At 43.7% G+C, this 20,034-nt stretch overlaps 2 protein-coding genes across 2 annotated transcripts in view; one reads left to right on the top strand and one right to left on the bottom strand.

The window, feature by feature from the left end:
* Nucleotides 1-217: 217 nt before the first annotated feature.
* Nucleotides 218-15,110, top strand: CHAF1A (chromatin assembly factor 1, subunit A (p150); the record flags this gene model as incomplete). The annotated part of the gene is made up of 13 exons (XM_009709634.1): nt 218-1,045; nt 3,647-3,703; nt 5,852-6,093; nt 6,700-6,760; nt 7,302-7,370; nt 7,787-8,010; nt 8,518-8,686; nt 8,889-8,969; nt 9,055-9,144; nt 9,377-9,638; nt 10,255-10,742; nt 13,005-13,098; nt 14,616-15,110. Coding segments are annotated over 13 exons (2,763 nt in total), but the record flags the coding sequence as incomplete, so codon positions are not given.
* A 960-nt stretch (nt 15,111-16,070) lies between these two features.
* UBXN6 (UBX domain protein 6) overlaps nt 16,071-20,034 on the bottom strand; it is a 4,246-nt gene continuing 282 nt past the window's right edge. Inside the window, exons 2-10 of the mRNA XM_009709633.1 lie at nt 19,888-19,949; nt 19,612-19,743; nt 18,914-19,011; nt 18,442-18,517; nt 18,271-18,355; nt 17,788-18,007; nt 17,556-17,686; nt 16,770-16,915; nt 16,071-16,247 (exon numbers count right to left, since the gene is read on the bottom strand). Coding sequence (XP_009707935.1) covers nt 16,119-16,247; nt 16,770-16,915; nt 17,556-17,686; nt 17,788-18,007; nt 18,271-18,355; nt 18,442-18,517; nt 18,914-19,011; nt 19,612-19,743; nt 19,888-19,935 — 1,065 coding nt within the window. The 5' untranslated portion in view covers nt 19,936-19,949 and the 3' untranslated portion in view covers nt 16,071-16,118. The remainder of the gene's footprint in view (nt 16,248-16,769; nt 16,916-17,555; nt 17,687-17,787; nt 18,008-18,270; nt 18,356-18,441; nt 18,518-18,913; nt 19,012-19,611; nt 19,744-19,887; nt 19,950-20,034) is intronic.

The following is a 20,034-nucleotide window of genomic DNA, read 5'->3' as shown; positions in this document are numbered from 1 at the left end:
CTGCAGAGGCAGGGTCTGTCATCGGCGCGGCTTTAGCGCATTAGGTAGTTGTCAGACCTGATTTTGTGCAATATATTGACTTTGAAGTATTAAACCAGCCCTAATGGGCTAATCTATTTCGATCCTTATGCTTAAGAGCTAATAAAATATCTTGATATTTGATTCTCCCATTCGAGTAATTTGTATGATGTGACTAAAATAAAATGTTGTTGTTGTTTCAGCTCGCTTGCCGTTCAAACGCTTGAATCCTGTACCAAAGGAAAAATATGACGCAGATTCAGAAGTCAAAAAAGTAAAGAGCTCACAAAGTGGCTTTGGCGTGAGTAAGGATTCTTCCCTAGATGCATCGCACACGTCCCTGGACGATGTGGAGAATGACTGCCACTTGGATTCAGATGTGAATTTTGCTCCAAAACTCGTTAACGGAAAGGGTCCGTTAGACCATTTTATACAAAAAAATGCAGAAGATAACACAAATGAAACTGTAATTGTTATTGACCTGATGAAAGGCTCTAGCCATAGACTAAGTGATGACATAGACCATATTGATTTTGATTCAAAAGCATCTTCATCTGTAGCTATAACTAACGGCACGTTAGGAAAAGAGATAAACCAGTTGAATTGCCTGAATTCTGCTCAGAGTAGCCAAATGGACGATTCAATGGAGACTGATGCTCCACGTGAAGCTGTAGTGAATAAAGATGAAGATTTGGTAGATGGAATCCAGTCGCATTCCGGGTTAACAAAGTGTAACAATGTGGAAAACACAAAGCTAACCCAGAGCGAACTGAAGGATGTCATCTTTGAGGGGAAGATGCCTGTAGTGCTCCTGGAGGATATCATGACTGCAAAATCTCTCCAAGTCTCTTCTCTGGATGGAAGCATTGTGTCAGAAAATGAGACCATGGAATCATCTCGGGAAGGAGACTCTGGACTGACCAACTCCTCACTAAGCTCTCACTCTGTGAGCTCACCCGAGGCACAGCCTACTGCAGAAACAAAGAGAAATACTAGTCCTTTAGCTGCTTCAACGCCTGTTAGGAAGGTTGGTCTCTTTTCTTGCCTTTTTTTTTTTTTTTTAAAGCTGTTGTATTGCAGATAAGTTTTATGGTTTCCTGCGCTTGTAGTGAAAAGGATGAATAGGATATTCACAAAGATCATGAGAAGTGTGTGGAAGGTGGTGTTGATTTATAATAACATAACTGAATTATTGCCCTTTTGAATCTTCCTTTAAATCCTATAGCTAAAGGTTTTAAATCTTGCTGGATTTTGAGCTGCTAGTGTATTTGCATCATGTGAATGTAACTTTTTAAACTCTGTTAGAAGTTCGTTTTATACTTTTTTTTTATGAACTGCTCATGAAGTGCATGCCATGGGACTTAGTGTTTTGGTAACCTGGATAAGGACAGTGTTCAAAAGCAGTTTTGTCCATTAGGTGATGTTTTACAACCTCTGTTCAATCCCTGATGAAGCTGCTGTAATTACTGTGGGAGCACATTACCCTAGTACCAGTCAGTGTGGGTACTTTTCCAGCTCTGAATTTCTGCAACTGTAGCATAGAAAATGCTTTAAACTGAAACTACAGCGCATCAGTGGAACTGCAAGTCTGTATGTGAGGATGGAGGACAAGTCAGATGAGCCTCTGTCTCTCTGAACTGAGCGCACAGAGCTTGTGCTCTCAGCCATCTTGTTACGGGCATGCTATTGAGCATGGGGAGCTGCTTCGGGGAAAAGTCACCGCACGTACAGTACTCCTGGGGACACATGATGCTGTCTGGCAGTGAAGGGTGGAGCACAGGAGGGAACGCCTTGAAATCAGCTCTGAATGAGCTGGTTTATTGTGCTCTTAGTTCCAGTTTAGTAGCTGTGCTCCAGCAAGAGACCCCAAAACACTGGTTTTTGGTGCTATATTGAAGGGGAAGCTTCTAAGGACAATGGTACCTTCAGGGGTGGCTGAAACATTCACGTGGCTCAAATGCCTCTTTACTGCTCAACCATTTTGAGGAAGAGATCGGGGGGGTTTCTCTTGGGGGGCCGTAGTTGCCCGTGGTGAAACCTGTGAAGCGGAGCAGTCCTGGTGAATGTGCTTGGGCACTGTAGCTAAGCCTCACCTACCGTTAGGCTGGACTGTCTGACCTGTGCATTTGTCTTGCTCCACTACGTTATTAGAGGGGAAAATGAGGAAGGTAGTGAGGGGTGGGTTGATGTTGTGCTGCCAGAGGTGGAGAACCAAGTATGTGGCTCGGGTAAAAGAAGGTGAAGCAGCTGGTAGCCTTCCTGCTTATGCCATCTTGAGCCTTTTAAGAAAGATTTTCACCAACTGTCCCCCTGGGGTTTAAGGAGAAACCGTCCCACAGGTGAAGAAAAACCTTGCCGGCCTGGAGGAGGTACAGATGAGTTAGCTGGGGCTTGGAGCTCACGAAGTGACGTGCCTTCCATTTCTTCTGCTCTGTGCTTATCAACAAAAATGAACAATTCTTATACAGTTAAAACTTACCATCTTTCATCTCTAAAATAAATACATAAACTCAAACAGGCCTGAAGTATTTCCAGTGTAGCAGAACAACCAAAAGAGGACTTGACTCCTGATGTGATACAGTACTGCAAACAAGGTATTGGTTTCCCATGGTGTGAAGTAAGGCTGGAATAGCTCAGGTGCTCCTTGCCAAAATGGGAGGTCCGTACCTCGACCTGTACAGTTGTCTGTCCTGGCATGTTTGTTTTCCTAGGTGGGAACAGCTCTGATAAACACAAGCTCCCAGTTGAAAGAACCCTTGTTTTGTGTCAGATAAATATAGAATCTCCTGATGCAGCTTTGCACTGTGTAAACTTAAATGTCTGTGGGTGCAGAAAATGATGCAGTTGGTCTGTGTTAGTCTATTAATCACAGAGTTTAAACGTGGCACCTTATACTGCAAATGGTAGGAGAAGGAACAGTATGCTGAAATATTGACAAATTAAGCCTTTGACCAGTCTATGAACAATGCTCTTAAACATAAAATACCTTTTTCCCCCCCTGTAAATAACAGCTTGAAGAGAAATGAGAAGTGTGACCTGCTGGCACCTTAGGGTTGATGCACTGGTAGCAGTGGAAGAGCAAGAGGGCTATGATTACAAGAAGAAACAGCATTAAAATATGGATAATAGTCCTTGTATTTGGGAAGTTTTATCTAAATATCATAGCAAGAGTAAGTGGTAGGATGCAAAAAAAACCAAAACCAAACCGGGTTTAACTTGAAGGAAGTGACTTTGCTATAATTAAATGTTCTCTGTTGTGCTATTGTGATTTGGAGCAGTTCTAGCTTCCGTTTGTTTTTCTGCATGTAATCTTCCCTTGCAAATGATACTTTAGAACTGAGTAGACTAGAGGGATTTGTTTATGCAAAACTTAGTAATGCCAGGACTTAATGTAAACTGAAACATTTAGATGTATTCAGGCTTAAATGTAAATTGGTGAGATTGGATATGCTTGAACTGTATTGTTATATCCTATACTGAAGGAGTACTTAGGTTGTTGAATACACTAATCTGCGAGAACAATGTTAATGTAATTCAGACGAAGCTTGCTGTTCTTTTCGTGAGAGTTCTGGTGCCTCATGGAAAGGGAATGATGCGGATCTCTAAAACTTGCGTTTTGTAATTCCAGGTATCTCAGAAATTCCACAAAAGTTTGGCAGAGAAGGAGAAGCTGAGATTGCAAAGAGTAAGGCATTTTCACTGACATAGAAAGTTAACCTGCTGTGCTTTTGCATTGAATAGTAAGCAAAGCCCTTTGCGTTTCATCTTGGTCCACTTAGAACATCTCTCTTCCTGGTTTTCCTCACTGATGAATATGGAAGAATCTTAATGCATGCAGTTAAAAGTACTTGGCTTGTTCCAAAGCTTCTTAATGCATACGTAATGAAGTGTGGGTGGCCTGCACTGCATTTCTGTGCACTTTGGTAAGATATTAAGAAACTGTAAACGTTGCCAACTGCTTGTCAAAATGCTTTTGAGAATTTTTTTCTAAACCCTTCCTGAGAGGGTAGGTGCAGCCTGCTAAGTGGACAGATAGAAGTGAAATCTTCAAGAGCCTTCTATTTAGGGTAGGTTCCTGCTTCATTGTTCTCACCCTTCCCCTTTTTAAGCCACAAAATGTGGGGTCGGCTCTTCATTAATAAGTGAGGCAAATGGGCCACCGTGTTTACGGTTTGCTGAAGAAACTGTTGGATGTCACTGCTGGAAATGCTCAAGCTCCGGTCTCTGTTTGCTTGAATGCAGCTAGTCAGCAAACTCTGTTCCGTAACAAAACAGCAGTGTGATAGTTTTGCTGTCCGTTCTGCTTACAGTCACGAAATGCTAAATATAAAGGAGGCTGATGGATCACATGGAGTTCTTGAACAGTCAGTGCTGTATGAGTGGGCTTTGCCTGCTGGAAAACTGGGTGTTTGTTATTTTAGCTGCAGTTGGGAAGGCCTGTGGTTATGAATTCTTATTGTGTTTCTTAGTAACTCGTTTATAAAGCTGGTAGGCGACTGTTGTGTATTTTATATAAGCTATATGTGGCTAGGCCTGTTCCCAAGATGCTTGCTTTTTTACAGTGCCCCATATAGAAGTCCAATCTGTTGTTTTCTTCCCTTCTATTTGTACATTGAAAAGAGCAGTAATGTGAGGGAGAGATGAGAATGGAAGCTTTATTACGCCAACAATTAAAAAGACCCACCAATCCTGCTGTTAACTTCACACCGTTTTCCAAACTACCCTCTAGGTTTTCACTGATTACTGCGACTCAGTTGTGACAATATCATTTTCTTATAATTGGCACCATTTTGTATGTTAGTTGCCTTCTGCAGTTATTTGTACATTGTGACACTGTTCAGTAAGTCTTGACATTGCCAAGAAGAGATGTGAAATAAATAAAAGGAAACTGAAAATAGACAGTGAGGGTATTTGTATGTCTAAGCACAGACATTCCCTTGTATCCTGGTGAAGTTACCAGTGCCTACAACGTAGGGAAGCTATCTTTCTTTAACTTACCATTTTTTAGTAAGCATGCTGCATTCCCCTTTGTGTCAGTAATGAAAATTTCAGTTACTCTGGGCGGAAATGCTGTGAAGGGCAACACTTTCAGTGTAATCTTCTCCCCATTGTTCCCATACTGCCCCTTAAATAAGATTAGGGCACCTGGTGTTGTCTGATTATCTAAAATGGATGAACTCGTGACAATTTTTTTGTGAGCTCCAGGTCTTACAAAGCAGGGGCACAATCCAGAGTTTGGAGACTCACAGTATTGCCTGAGATAGTAAAAAAACGTTGGCAGAAAATCCTTTTGGGTTTATAATGCAAAATCAGATCAAATTCACTTTTCAAGTTTATACCATGGTAGCCCTACATTGATATAAAACCATGAAAGCTTAGCTCATGAGGTATTTATTTCCAAAGAAAGTATTTTGGAAACAATCTGAAATCTTCTATTAAATTAGTTATTTTTTTTAATTCCCATATAATTTTCCATAATGCTACAATGGTAATGAAGATGACTCAAATATAAAGCAAGTAGAATACAAAGCTTTCCTTCATGCTTAGAAAATTGAAACGCCTCCATTTGTTAGAGAAAAAGCACAATTAATGCCTTCAGAGAGCTAGGACAAGGGTAACTCAGCTGGCTGAGGCAACAGGTAGCTGCGGTTAATGGCCTTGTGTCCTGCCATAGCTAGAAACGATGCTGCAGGCCAAGCACTGGGTGGGTACAATAATTTACTATGATATCTCAGCTGAAGAAATGAAATCCTTCTTTTACTCAAGTTTTTATGCCAGTAGCTATTGCTGTGCACAAAAAGACAACTTGCTTAACGGCTTGTTTCTGAACCAGGATCAGGAGCGCGCAGACAAGCTGCAGAAGCTGCAAGCAGAAAGGGAGGAAAAGGGAAGGCTGAAAGAAGAGGCGAAAGCCGCAAAAGAGCGAGCCAAGGAGGAGGCAAAGAAGAAGAGAGAAGAAGAGAAAGAGTTGAAAGAGAAAGAAAGGAGAGAAAAGAAAGAAAAAGAAGAAAAGGAAAAAGCTGAGAAGTTGAGGGTGAAGGAGGAGAAACGCAAGGAGAGGCAGGAAGCTTTAGAGTAAGCGGCTTGGTTTCTGCAGGTCCTGGGGAATAATGTATAATGATGTGAGCACCTTTGCATACCCCCCCTTAACTGTCCCTTCTAGAGGCTATACTGGGCAAACAGCACGTGCCTCTTTGTCACAGGATATTTGTTAAATGCTTGAAAGACTCTGTATTCCAGACCCTAGTCTCAGCAGTACTTTTTGCTTGCAGGCTGACCTGGGCTTCTGGTTTGAAATGGCTGAAAAGAGCTGTCACGCTCCACTGAGTTTTCCCTTCATGACCAGTCTTGCTTGTACTTTGCAATTTGCTGGCACTGGTGCCCTATCTGTTGAGGAAGTTCCTTGTAACTTGGTAATATCATAAATACCCTTTCCTGGTATTGAGGGAAACTTGAAGCAGCCTAACTACTTTGTGGCTAAAACAGGTCAATATTTGTTGCAGAAGGAGTGAAGAGAGTCTTCTGTATGCTTAACCAAGTATGGTCCTTGACTGAACTAATAGATTATCTTCTTGCCTAACATGATGGGGTCTTAGTCAGGGTCTGGGGCTTCTCACCTCTTCCTCAGTGCAAATAAACACTTCATGATTTGTGACCATTAAAATGAACTTTATATTATAGGGCAAAACTTGAGGAGAAGAGAAAGAAAGAAGAGGAGAAACGGTTAAGAGAGGAGGAAAAGGTAAATGCTTTTTCTAGCTTGTCTCTAAATTCGTCTGCTACGGTGAAATGATGTTCATAGTCTCGCTGGCACTGTTCCAGTGGCTACTGAGCTGTTCACATCAGGGCTCCGGCAGCTACTGTGGTTCTCCAGCCGGCGTACCCTGCCTTGGTGCCACTTGGGAGTGAGCACATCCCTTTGGGATGCAGCATGCCCAATCTAATCTGGTGGTGCTGCTCCACCAGTTCCATCGTGCAGGTTTCTTGTCTGTTACTTCTGTATGTGTTGGTGTCTTTGCTTTTACCTGTTAAAGTCTTTTCTGCATTTGTTTTTTCAATGCCCGTGAGTGAACAGTATCCTTTGTCTTAGCAGTGACATTGGAATCCACATAGCTGTATTAAAGATGACAGGTTTTTTTGTTGAGTTACAGGAGCTGGTGAATGACTGAACTTTGCTTTATACATGACTAGATTTGAAGTTGGGTCATGCATGAGCTCAGCCTGAATTATAAGGCCTTGTCCTACCTTTGTGTTTATAATTTGCATTTTGATTCTGATTTCAGCGTATTAATGCACAGAAAGCAGAAATCACGAGGTTCTTCCAGAAACCAAAGACTCCACAAGCCCCAAAGGTGAGGTATTGCTATTCCTGTGTTTTGTTGGTCTTTTGTTAGTTGTCTTCTAACAAATACACTGATTTCCTTCTGATCTGTCCCTTAGAGCTTCTAAGGTGGACAAAGCATCAGCATTTCTCGCTTCCTAATTTCAAAAGTGTAAAGGATTTTTTTTTTTTTAAAAAAGTCTGTGACCAGAGCAGAGACTACAAGAGAAGTTTGTAGTTGCTTTAGGAAAAATCTCAGCTCTGCTACATTGGCTGTAAAGACCTAGATTTCCTTGAGAAGATCTGTTGGAGTCTCAGATAGGAAGGGCTTAACCTAAATCTTCACACAAACCTCAGCACCTGGTATTGAGGTCTGTTGTATATCTTGAATGTGTTGATACTGCAGTTTCTCAGGTGTTCAGACCCTAACAATCCTCAATATTTCAGATTCTTGCTGGCTCTTGTGGAAAGTTTGCTCCTTTTGAAATTAAGGAGAACATGGTCTTAGCTCCCCTCTGTCGTATTGCCCTGGATCCAGACTTCTTAGAACAGCTGGATAAGCTCCTGCGTGCACAGAATAGTGAAGTTTCTTTCTTGAGGGATCTAAAGTGTCGTAAACCACGTAAAACTGGACCTACTTTTGTCAATAGCAGCACCGACGTAGTAAACAGGTTAGTCTGTGTTTTGAGGGGGGTTCTTCACTTTTTTTATATAATGCGAAATGGTTTTGAGGTAGTCTTAATCTGATATCGGAGATGAGGGAAAGATGGAGCTTTTCTTTGAATATTAATTTTGTGTGAGAATTGTTTCCACAGGGAGCAGCATGTTACGATGTAGATTTCCTTCGTTCCATGCAGTGCTGCTCAAATCCTTCCCTGCAGGAAATCTTGTGCTTCAGGCAGCTGCCCTTCAGCACTGGACAATGCTGGCCCTTCGTGGTGTTCGTCTTTGCTAGTTTTAAAAAGTAAACATACCGATAGCTAAAACAGAGGTGGTGTTAAGAAGGGAGGTGGCTTGTCTGGAACTCATGTTCTTGCAGGAGAATTGGGAGAGTCTGTTCTAATGAACTCAAGCTCTGGATTGGTATTGTGGCTGAACCGAAGATTTCTGTAAGATGTTTTCCTGAGCAGCAGGGGAGTGTTCTGTAAGTACTGAAGATGGTCTCTTGTTTTTAACAGTGACGTGGTGGTAGTGGATAACTGCAAAACAGATGCTGTTCCTGAAAGGGGGAAATTTGGAAGAATGAAACTTCTGCAGTTTTGTGAGAATCACCGTCCTGCATACTGGGGCACATGGAACAAGAAAACCACTATGATCTGTCCCAGGAACCCTTGGTCAAAGGACAGTGTAAGCACCTCACAGGCAGCGTAGCTGGATTCTTTCTTTCTGCTCCTGAAGTGAATATATGGGTGGCCGAGTTCACTTGTTCTCTGGGATTTCTGATCCACTTGCATGTTCCCTCTTGCTACTGAGTTTTGAAACCCCGAATGGGGTCTGGCGTCATGCTTTCAAATTGTTTACAGAAATGGCATGTTGGCGTTTCTTCTAGAAACTACTGGACTACGACGTAGATAGTGATGAAGAATGGGAAGAGGAGGAACCTGGAGAAAGTCTCTCTCATAGTGAAGGGGTAAGGGTTCTGCATGCTGAAAAATAGCTTTTTGAACCAATTGCACTTGTCAGTGTAATTTCTAATAAGCAGAGTTTATCTTTAGGATGATGAAGAGGAGGGAGAGGATGAAGATGATGACGATGGGTTTTTTGTACCCCATGGGTACCTATCTGAAGATGAAGGAGTGACAGAAGTAAGTGAACTGGGTGTCACTGGATTTCCATCTCTGTTTCCAGTGAATTGTGTAATAAATACTGGCAGAGGCAGAAAGCATGTAGTCTTGGCAGGGATGTAACTCATCTCAGACCGGCACGGTTCAGGAGCAGACTTCTGCAGCTCAGGGAACACAGTAAAAAGCTGGGTTTAAAAAGCTTTTGTTTTTCCTGGAATGGATATATCGAGTTCTTTCTTGCCTGTGGCTTTAGGAGTGCGATCCTGAGAATCAGAAGGTTCGTCAAAAGCTGAAAGCAAAGGAGTGGGACGAACTGATGGCCAAGGGGAAGAGGTTCCATGTTCTACAGCCTGTGAAAATTGGCTGCGTCTGGGAAAGTACAGAAAACAACAGCAGCACAAATGCGGACCTAAAGGTTCTCCAGCAGTTCACAGCATGTATCCTGGATTCATCTGTTGCAGAGGAAGAACAGCAGATACAGAAATGTAGCAAAAAAAGAGCAAAAGATCAGCAAAGTAAGACCTGAAGGGCTATATAGTTGTACTTACACACTGTTGTACTCTGCTTTGGAGAAAATGGATTTTTGTATTGGGTGTCAAATTCAGAATGACCTGTTTATGACAAGTCAGAAATCCGAGGATTCTCTGTTAGAGTTCTTGGAAAGGAGTTTTCCAGTATTGCATCTGGTATAGCCTTAGTTATGTTCTTGAAAGACTCTTGTTTTAGATAATCTAGGCGATAAAACTGACAAGACTTCGGTAGACTCAGATTTAGGACTGCCTACTGGAAGTGCTTGAGCCCATCGACCTGTTTATTGTTCAGAGGGAGAGGATTTAGTTTGTGCGACAGGTTTCAGTACTGAGTATCTCCTGTACCTGATTAACACAAGGCTGTGAATAATGCATATAAAGGCTAAAACAGGGGTTGAAGCTTTCGCTTCAGGATGTCGTTATTATTGGGGGTGACTTTTCTACATCAAATTTAGCTGCTGTTACAATCCCATATCTAAAATTAATCTTAACCTATTTGTCTTCTTTCTGGAGCATATGTACTGATAGGTTATGTCAGCCTGGCTTTTCTTGACCTTTAAACAGTTCTTCCCCACAACCTTTGTGCATCCTTTCTTTGCAGTCCTTGGCCAGCTTCTGCCGCTGCTGCATGGCAATGTGAACGGGAGCAAAGTGATCATCCAGGAATTCCAGGAGTGCTGCCGGCAAGGACTGTTCAGTGATGTGACTGCAGCCGCCGACTGTAGCGACACAAGCCCTACGAGTCCCCACACCTCCCGGCCCCAGACGCCTGTTGGCGAGGACAGCGGTGTCCCTTCCAAAGCAAGGCTAAAGCGAATCATTTCTGAGAACTCTGTGTACGAGAAGAGACCGGAATATAGGATGTGCTGGTACGTCCACTCGGAGGTGCTGAAGAGTTTTGATCGAGAGCATCTCCCTGTCCCTTGTCAATGGAACTACGTCACCCAAGTCCCTTCTTCAGGGAAGGAGGAGGGTGGCAGTGTGCCAGGCCTGGCTGTCCTGCAGACCACCCCCATGTCGGTAAAGAGGAAGTCCACCGGAAGCATGTCCATCACTAAATTCATGAAAAGACCTCGGGATGCTGAACGGGTGAGTTCCTGTCACGGTGCTCTTCCCTGATAAAGAACGATGGGAATGTAGCTGTGCGTCTTCGGTAGGTGAGCGTCCTGGTGTGCCTTCCAGATTGGTCTAGATGAGCAGAGTCAAAATATTAAGCTACAGGCACTGTCCTTCACACAAAAAGACCCTTTTTGTGGGGAAAAGAGTGAAATTATGTGACTCTAAAGAGATGGGTTTCTTTTGTGCCTCTCCAGCTTGGACTGTCTGTTCCATTTGAAATGTTGCTCTCCTGCTGTTCTTCCATTTTCTGCTATTTGGCAGTGATTGCATCCAAGCTGTGAATAGTTTCTGAGTGTCTGCTTGGCCTCGGTTTTACAGCTGTATATAATTTGTATGCAGGTTTTTATGTGTGTGTATGGCTGCCAGATGTATAGCCTGAGCTGGTGACTTACATCAGTTGCGTGTGTACTGATTAAATGTGGTTCATAAGTGCTGCAACTCAACCCATAATAGTCTCTAAAGTCTCTGGCTTATACTGTCACACATAAAGCTGAATTTCAAGAGCTGCTTTAAAAATATAATAATTCATAGGAACAAAATGAGATGGATTTGGAGTAGTTGCTACTCCTGCTCTAAGCTTTGTTGTAGTCTTCCTGTTTTGCTTCTGCTTTTCAAGGTAACCACAGGTAGTATTAAGAGCTTAATCATCCAAAAGGAAGACTGAAAAGTACGCGATCGGTGCTTTAGCTGAGTGATGCTCTGTTGTGCGTTTAAGACAGTAAGGCTTTAGGTCCTGAAGCCTGGTGTTATCAGCTGGTTGCTTGTAAACCTACAGGTAGGACAGGGTTTGCGCTGCCAGTGGATTTATTCATCATCCCCTGTGGACAAGGGGGTTAGGAAAGAAGCCTCAGACAAGGCTTTTTATGCTTTTCCTTCCCACTTTATTTTGGCTGCTTTGGCTTTTCTACTGAAAAAGCTCTGCATTCAAGTATCGATAGGGATCAGAGACTTGAGAAGCTGTTCAGCCCCCAAACTCCATCTGCCTGGGTTTTTTCTTATACACTGAATAAAGGCAGAGATAAAAATCTCTGCTTGGCACCCATTGGAAATTCTGCTTATAACCAACTACTTGCGCAGAAATAGCCAAACAAAGGCTTTTAGTAGGATTACGTCGCCAGCCTGAATACTTCAAAGCTCTTAAAAGCATCTTAAAGCTGCCCTTGTGAGGTGTGGTGCCGTGCAGCTCAGAGCAACGGTGTCAGAGCCTTGAAAACCTTTCATGCCTGACATCTAAATCAGCACTGCTCAGGTATTGAGATCCCATCTTTCCTGTTGAGCAAGGCTGGAGCCTGGGGAGAGCCCAGGAAGGACTGGTATAGGTCAAGGCTGTCAGGTTCTCCACCCTTGGCATGTGTTACTCTGCCATGGAGCTTACGCCAGGACTTGGGTAAGTAAAGGTGCTTTTACATAAGCTGCGGAGAAAACAACTTGGTATCCAAGTGGGCAGTACCTGCACACGCGTAGGAGAGGAATACTTAATCTGAGAACTGTGACTTTCATGAAAGATGTAAATTTTTTAAATTTCTTTTGGAACAGCTTGTAGGGGGTGGGGACCAGGTTCTAGGTCTGAGACTTTTCATTCCACAGTTCTGGTTGAGGGGAAAAAAAAAAAAAACCCAAAACACTTGCAGCTGTTCAGTGCTGGGCAACTTTCAGTTTGCATTGCTCTTTGTATTCATTTTCTTGATTCAAAATCAGTAGTTTTGCTGCTCCCATGGCAGAAAATAGGATCGCCAAGGGAAGAACTGTCACCCTCCCTGAAGAAAAACTAATTGGCAAGGATGAGGAGTCATCCTGGGGAGAACATGCTTCAAACTTGACAAGCAGAAGTCATTTTCCATCTTCAGAAGGAAGAGAGCATCCAAAAGCATCAGCAGAGAGGGGAGTGATTTCCCTTCCCAAAAAACCAACAAAACTGAGTCAGATTTCAATTAAGATTTGAACTGACTTTTCGATGTGTAGGCTGTTCATCGCGTTGTGTAATAGTGAAACATCTTGGAGCAGAAGCTTGGCGTGCTTTTTGCTGTATGTGCCATTGCAGATGAGGCCTTTTATCAAAAGTCACTTTTGAAGCCAGGAGTTGCTTATTTCTTCCCTACAAATATGCCCAACTGATCAGACTGCGCTGTGAGTCCTAATCAGAGAAGTCTTTCACAGCGGTGGCTGTGCTTGGTCTCGAAGGTTAGCACTGTCAGCTTGCTGTTACACAGCTGGTACCTTTTTTTCCTTAAGGCTGAAGCTGCGGAGATGGATGGATTTCAGGCAGACACTGAGGAAGATGAAGAAGATGAGGACTGCATGATTGTGGATATACAGCCAGGCAAAGGTGGGAAAATAGATCCATTGCAGTCTCTTGGCAGATGCTTGCTCCCACAAGAGAGAGTACGGCAAAGTGGGAACGGTGTGTGGTTAAACCTGTTGCAGTTTTCTGCCACTTTTTCAGCAAGCCTTGTGTCCTTCTGTCTAGGTGTTCTATTCTAGGTACTTCTCTGCTTTTTATGTTTTATTCTAGATGCTTCTTTGCTATTTACAGTCTTCTCTAACCTGCTCTTGCTTTTTCTTTCCTCCTCCCTCCAATCGACTAAGTAGTGCAAAGTGCTTGTGACTAGTATTTGGCTGCCAGTGTTACCTCGTTATGTTTTGGGTTTGTTTTTTTTTTTCTGGTAAGAAAAGTGAACACTGAGGTCAGTATCAGCAGATCCACCAACTAGTGGTAAATGTTGCTGAGCAGGACTGGTCTCTGGGGTGTGCATACTTACGTTCAGAGCCCTTCCAGGATTGACAAGGTCTGGACTGTAACTCCCCTCTGCTGCCTTCTTGAAGTCTTAGCTTCGTGCTGAATTGTCTGAAGGAAGTAACAGCAGATAATAACCAAGTTCTCAGATATTTGACAGGTGAGGGCTCTGATCAACACTGTGCAGCTTTGCTCTAGAATCTAAGCAGTTGCTTATATTTGTGTCCCAGTTATCCCTTGGAAAATGGCTTTCAAAGCTCCACTGCTATAGCGTATCCTTTCAGGCTACGGATTCGGAAACAGTGGGATGAGGATGTGGAGCAGCTCCTTTCATCTCAGTGAGGTTTTAACTATACATAGTTGATCATACAGATCAGTGACTTAACGCCAACCACATGATGTGCATTCAGCTCCTCTAAACCGCTTTCAAAACCTCCGAGCCCTTTCTTACCACTCTCACAATAGAGCTCTTTCACAATGCTACTGGCACAACCTGAATTAAGGGAAGTGGAGGGTTTTTTGTGTTGGGCAGCTCCTCTAATTGATAGATAAGGGCTCGTGCATATTCCCAAAGCCCTAAATTCTGTAGAGTTTGACCCATTCTAGGCATATCTGGGTTTTCCTTTCTATCTCAGCTGGTGCTGCATTCCTCCTTGCCTTCCATAACAGACAATATAACTGTCTGACAAGAAGCTTTGCATTTAATCTTAAGCTGCTTTTGCTTATTATGAGACTGCAGTGAGATGAAAGCCTTGCTTCAGGTTTGTAACCTCTTGTTCTGAGGATGAGGATGCTATTCAGTAGCTTGCCTTCCTCAGGCTTTGTTGATACACTTGCAGCTGTATTTGATTAACTCTGCCTGAGTCTAAAGCACTGAAAAGATTATGAAGATCTTTTTTTATGGTTGAAGTGATTTTATTCTGGATTGATGTTAACCCAGTATTAAAACCAGTTTTTAAATACTATTGAAAAGGAGACTTGCAACAGATGCAGGCAGACAAGCTAAGACAGATAAAGCATATAGTAGTCAAATTCTACTAGATGAATGAGGATATTTAAAAAAACAAACATAACAAAACCCCAAAACCAACACATTTTCTACTTTGCAGATTCTACATTGGCAGTTACTGAAACAGCTTCAGAATCCAGTGGCACAAGAGCCACTCACCAGGACACCAGCATGGTCAGCCCATCTAATTCAGTTTGAGACTTAAATGCCTACTAACTTCTCTGTATGTATGTAGAATGAGTTAGAAAAATTTAAACCTTGTGTATCTTTGAACAAGATACTTGAAAGTATTCCCTATTTCTTGTAAAGAGAAGACAGCACTTTGTTCTGCTTCAGACCAGATGGAAGCTTAAATTTTTAGTCCTAGTTTTTTAGCTTAAAAATACTGCATATTAATCTGTCCTTAATAAAGCATTATTGAAATTTTGATACTTCTTTGTAATGGCAGGTATCTAAGTTATCTCTAAAACTAGTGGAGGGATTTTGAAATAAGCTTATTGTGATGCCACTGGGGGAATTACTCTGTTCATAATGTTGTATAGCATGGCCTTGGGTATAAATGATGTACAATTATATTTGAATTTATGCTATCTATATCATCCTGTTTGTGGTCTTACTTGCTACATAGAACAGCAGCAGGGCTTTACTTTTGGAAAAGGGAAAAAAAAAATGCACCTTTTCTCCTGTTTTGGGATAGACCAGTATTAATTACACATCAGGGCAGATTATCAGTCTCCTGTATACACTGCTGCAGTAGAAACTGTTTACATAAAAGCTGGTCTCTACCCCACCAAAAAACTTTTAATATTGACGTATAAAGGACAACAAGCATCAAACTTGTTTATGTGTGTGACAAACTGGCTGGGGCTTTTAACTTTATATGGCTTGTGGGTTGATGAATTAGTTCCCTAAAATACTGGCTGTAGTTTGAGGCTTAATCTCTCACCAGTGGGCAGCTGTTGCCTGTTGTCAGTCTCCTGGTCTGTCCCCTGTTCTGTCTGCAGGTGCCATGAAGTTACTGCACCAGTAACACCAGTGCCAGCCCCAGCACTGACTGGACCTTGTCTGCACTTCAAACCTATAAAAGCAATGCAATTCAAATAACTTTGAACAGAACTGAGTCTTTAAATATTCCATTTAATCAGACTAAGCATAATTTTATCTAAATATATTCTCTCCAATAGGAGTTACAGTGCACACAGAAGCAAAAGGAAGAGCTGAGTTCTAAGCCCAGCCCAATATCTAGGCTCAACTGATTAGTAATCCAGCCTAGTACTAGCATCTCCTCCCTCCTTCAAGGGAGGAGAGTGGTGCTTCATCATGGTCTTGGAAACACCTCAAGCAGTCACTGCTAGAACTTGTTTTTTAAAGCCATTCAGAGCAGTCCTGTAAGTGTCTTACTGGGCACGACTGCCTTAGTGTACGGCTACTGGAGTTGTGGAGGTGACTGCAAGGTTGGTGTGACACGGCAGGATCTAGGCTCCCACTTCAGAGCTAAAACAAAGTCATTTTGGAGGTCATGTAGCCAGAAGCTCCAACAGCCTGTGTGGGAAAGTAAGGGAACAGCCTGAAACCACCAGCACTGAATCCACTCCCCTTTATTTCATGACAGTGTCTGGACCCTGGAGAGAATTTCTGGTTTCAGGGGGCTTCCTGGCTGCTCCTCTCCTGACGCTTCAATGTCTGCCATGACTGCTGCGTCCCAGGCAAGAGTGAGGAGGGCTGAGGGCACCTGGGACAGAAAAGGCAGAGTTATTAAGCTATAACAATGTTACACTTTGACCTCATAACATGCTGTGTATGTTCACAGACCTGGAAAAACTTAGAAGGAACACTTCAGCTAAAAAGGACAAGTGTGGATTTCTGCAAGAAGCTCCTTGAGGGATGCTGCTTTGGGCTTTCTGGTGGTAGCCTTGTGCTAGAGCTGCACTTGCTTCGCAGTTGCTGCCTTCCCTCTTTTCCCAGTGTGGATGCTAAGCCTCTGACAGAGCTGCTAGCAACTACCACAGCCTGCATTTGCTACAAGAGGTAGGTCCTCACAGTTCCTTCCAGACAGACCTCCTAGCCTTGAGCCAGAAGCCTTCAAGCAGTTACTTGTTTGCTTCTGTTTAAAAAGAAGGGGCCAGAGCACAACTTAAAGCACTGAAAGCAGAAGTCACAAGCTTCTCTCCAAGTTATGAGCAGCAGATGACTCTGACAACCTGAAGACCCCCGTGGAAGGTACTAGCTATATTATTTATTTTTTTTAACTCACCAGCCCACATTCATTGAAGGCCAAGTTCTCATCAGTCAGTTTGAGACCTCCGGGTCCCAAGAGCTCAAAGGGCAGCCAGTCATCTCTGAGTGCTTCTCTCACAAAGTTGTAGAGCACAGATACCGATTCTCGTGCATAAAAAGTCCCTGCCATGAGAAAACAAGGTGAGATATTGAGAGAGAGAGTCTGGCATTTACCAAATCTAACCTTTTGTGGTAGGTTTCGTGGGGCTTGCGATGCTAACTTTACGAACTACTTCACTGACACAGAAACAGCCTGATTCAACTGAGAAGTATAAAAGCAGAATCCCCGAAGAAGAATATCACTTCAATTGTTGCAGACCCCTGCCAGCCTGTAACAAAGACTTGGGAAAGCCTGAAATGATTTCCAGAGTTCTACTGGAAAATTTGAAGAGGATTTATACTGTTGTATAGCCTGACACCACACAGGCAGCCTCATGCTGGTTACTATAACAAGCTGACCTAATGAGTCCAGCTTGCTCACAGTAGCCTGGGAAGAGCACGCTTTAATTAACAGCGCCTTGAGATTCTTCCCTCTCCACTCAACCCTAGCTTACAGTCCCAACCTTGTGCAGGTGAGGCAGGTGGAGGGCTCAGAGATGGGAAGAGTTCTTAGAGAAACGTTACCCCACTCTGGTTTTTGTTGCTTTATTCTACCAGCTGTGTTCAGCACACCTCAAGCCTGCTTATTATTCAAGCTCTTAGGCTACAACTATTCTCAGAAGCTTTTGGAGGTGTACAAAGAAAGGGTAAGAAGTCTTTTTACCTTGGAGGATGTATCCATCGGGAAACCGGACTCGTACCAGGGTGTAGTTGTACTTTCGCATTTCCCTTTGTTCTTCTTTCTCTCGCATGGCTCTTGTCCTCAGCATCGAAGCCTTCTCCACTGCTTCTGTCCTTTAGAGAGAAAGCAATTTTTAGCATGAAGGAGAGGTACAAGACTCCAAGCCAGCATCGTGTGCCCCCTGGGCAGTCAGGGCCTTCCTAAGCCTACTCACCGGAGCCGTTGCTCTCGTTTGATCTCTTCTGCAGTGAGGTTGTAAAAGTCATTCGGCAGCTCAAACCGAGCAGCTTCAGGTGATGGTTTAAATACGCAGAGCTGGCGATCCAGCTGGGCTCTCACAGGCTCAGAGCTTAAAAGCTGCTCTTTGTAGTCCTTGAGGTCTTCCAACTTGGTCAGCATTTCTTCCTTCAGTACATAGTACTCCTCTGTGGTCTCTACAACCAAAAGGACAAGATTTGAGTCTCCTGCTCTTCACATGAGTAACATATGAAATAAGGGCAAGGATCTCAAGAAAAGACAATGTCTTAACAGGGAAACTGCAGGGTCAGCGGCTGTTTCTGTTACAGCCTTGGAGTAACAGCCTTTGTTACAGCCTGTGGAGCTCTCGGCAACCAAATCTGCCTCACTAGCTTCCCCTGGGATGTCCCACCACCACTTAAACTCCTGACTCCAGTTTAACACACTTAAGATTTCTTGCCTTGTCCTGGAACAGGCAGTGTTTTTGTCTCAAACCCGATAGCCTGAAAAAATCTGTGTATCCCTTCCAGGCAGCTTATCCTTTCCTGGAAGAAAAGGAAAGAATTTAGATGTAGTCTGCTCCAGGCAAGGACTTTCCTAGGCAGAGCACCTGCAGGAGTCTTGACCTCACCTGAAACACTTTGTTCTGCAGTTTGATTTTCCGGTATTTCTCCTCCTCTGGGTGGAGATAGATGTTATCCAAGTATCTGCAGAAAGAGGAATGCACTCCATGGATCAAAGCAGGACATGCTACCCCCAGGTGTAAGAGGACACTAAGAGACCTCATGGTATTTCTCACAGATAAAAGAGCTGAGGAACTGAGGAAAGTAAAATACATTGGTGTTTCATGCCCAAGCCAGACAGAAGATGGAGGTGGCCAATCTCAACCAGCAGCTCCCAAACTTCTCAGACTAGCGGACCAACTCTTAAAACATCTCTGAGATGCTGACCTTATTTCAACAGACACTTAAGATGGCTCAAGCATTCGGCTTTGGTTTTCTTCAGCCTTTGCCCGGAGCACAAGAAAATCCACTTGCCTGTTGGCCTTGTCAGGAAGGGACAAGCTACCTGCGTGCTCAGTCCCACTACCACAACCCACTTACTTGGCCATGGTCTCCACGCCCACTCGTACTTTCTCCCGGTCCTTATTAAAGGTGTGAATCTCCATGATCGAGGCAGCCACCGGGTCTACGGAGAAATACTGAGGGAGAAGGAGAGAAGCTGCTCAGGGGGGAGCTGATGCTACTCTGTGCAAAGGGAGGTGTGGGCATGTTGTAGTTTAACCCCAACTGGCAGCTCAGCACCACGCTTGCTCCCCTCGCAGTGGGATGGGGAAGAGAAGTGGAAGGGTAAAAGTAGGGGAAGGGAAAAAAAAACACCATGGGTTGGGCTAAAGATGGTTTAATAGGTAAAGCAAAAGCAGTGCATGCAAGCAAAGCAAAGGAATTTATTTGCTGTTTCCAGTATGTAATCAATACTGGAAATATGAATGATGTGATGAAAATACTTTTCATCACAAACCCAAAACAGCACCATTTGAGGTGTTATGAAGAAAACTAACTCTGTCTCAGCCAAAACCAGTACAGGGCCAGAGTTCCCAGTCCCAGCACTTCCAGCAAGCCGGAGGGAGGGTGCTTGGACAGACACTTGTATGGCTACAGCTGAACAGAGCTGTCCTTTGGGAGACAGTGGAGATCTTACAGGGAGAGCTGGAGACGTCACAGCTTGAGGGGACCCACACCACAAAATGAGTTGAAACAGGAGGAAGGAAAGCTGTGCAGCTGGCAGACATGGCGCTTACCGACTGGATGGCTTCTCTGAGGTGCTTTTCTTTCTTGTCTTTCCTTACAACTGCACCAGTCAACGGGCAAATGAAATAGACCCCTGAAACAGAGAGGGCAGCTGCCCCTTCCTTCTCTGGGGAGGCAAGGTCCTAAAGGAGACAAAACCAAGCACCGAACTGAACGCAGGAAGCTTTTGTAGGTTTTTTTGTTTTTAAATGCCCTGGCATGTCTGCACGGGACGGGGACAGCAGCACAGAAGGGTGCTGATCAGGGAATAGCAGCATCTCTTGTACCTTTTCCTCTGCGGAGAGCCCTTTCTCGCTTGCAGCTGCCTCGGCCATCAGCTCCTTCCTCACTACAAGAGACAAACCCAGGTTACAGCGGCAGACGGGGCAGAGGTTCAGAAGACTTCAGAGGGCTTTGGACCATACCGCGCTGCC

This window comes from Cariama cristata, unplaced genomic scaffold (genome assembly GCF_000690535.1).
Source record: "Cariama cristata isolate BGI_N322 unplaced genomic scaffold, ASM69053v1 scaffold37371, whole genome shotgun sequence".
Taxonomy (NCBI): Eukaryota; Metazoa; Chordata; class Aves; order Cariamiformes; family Cariamidae; genus Cariama; species Cariama cristata.
The sequence above is the reverse complement of the archived record's forward strand: the minus strand, read 5'-3'. Positions and strand labels throughout refer to the sequence as shown.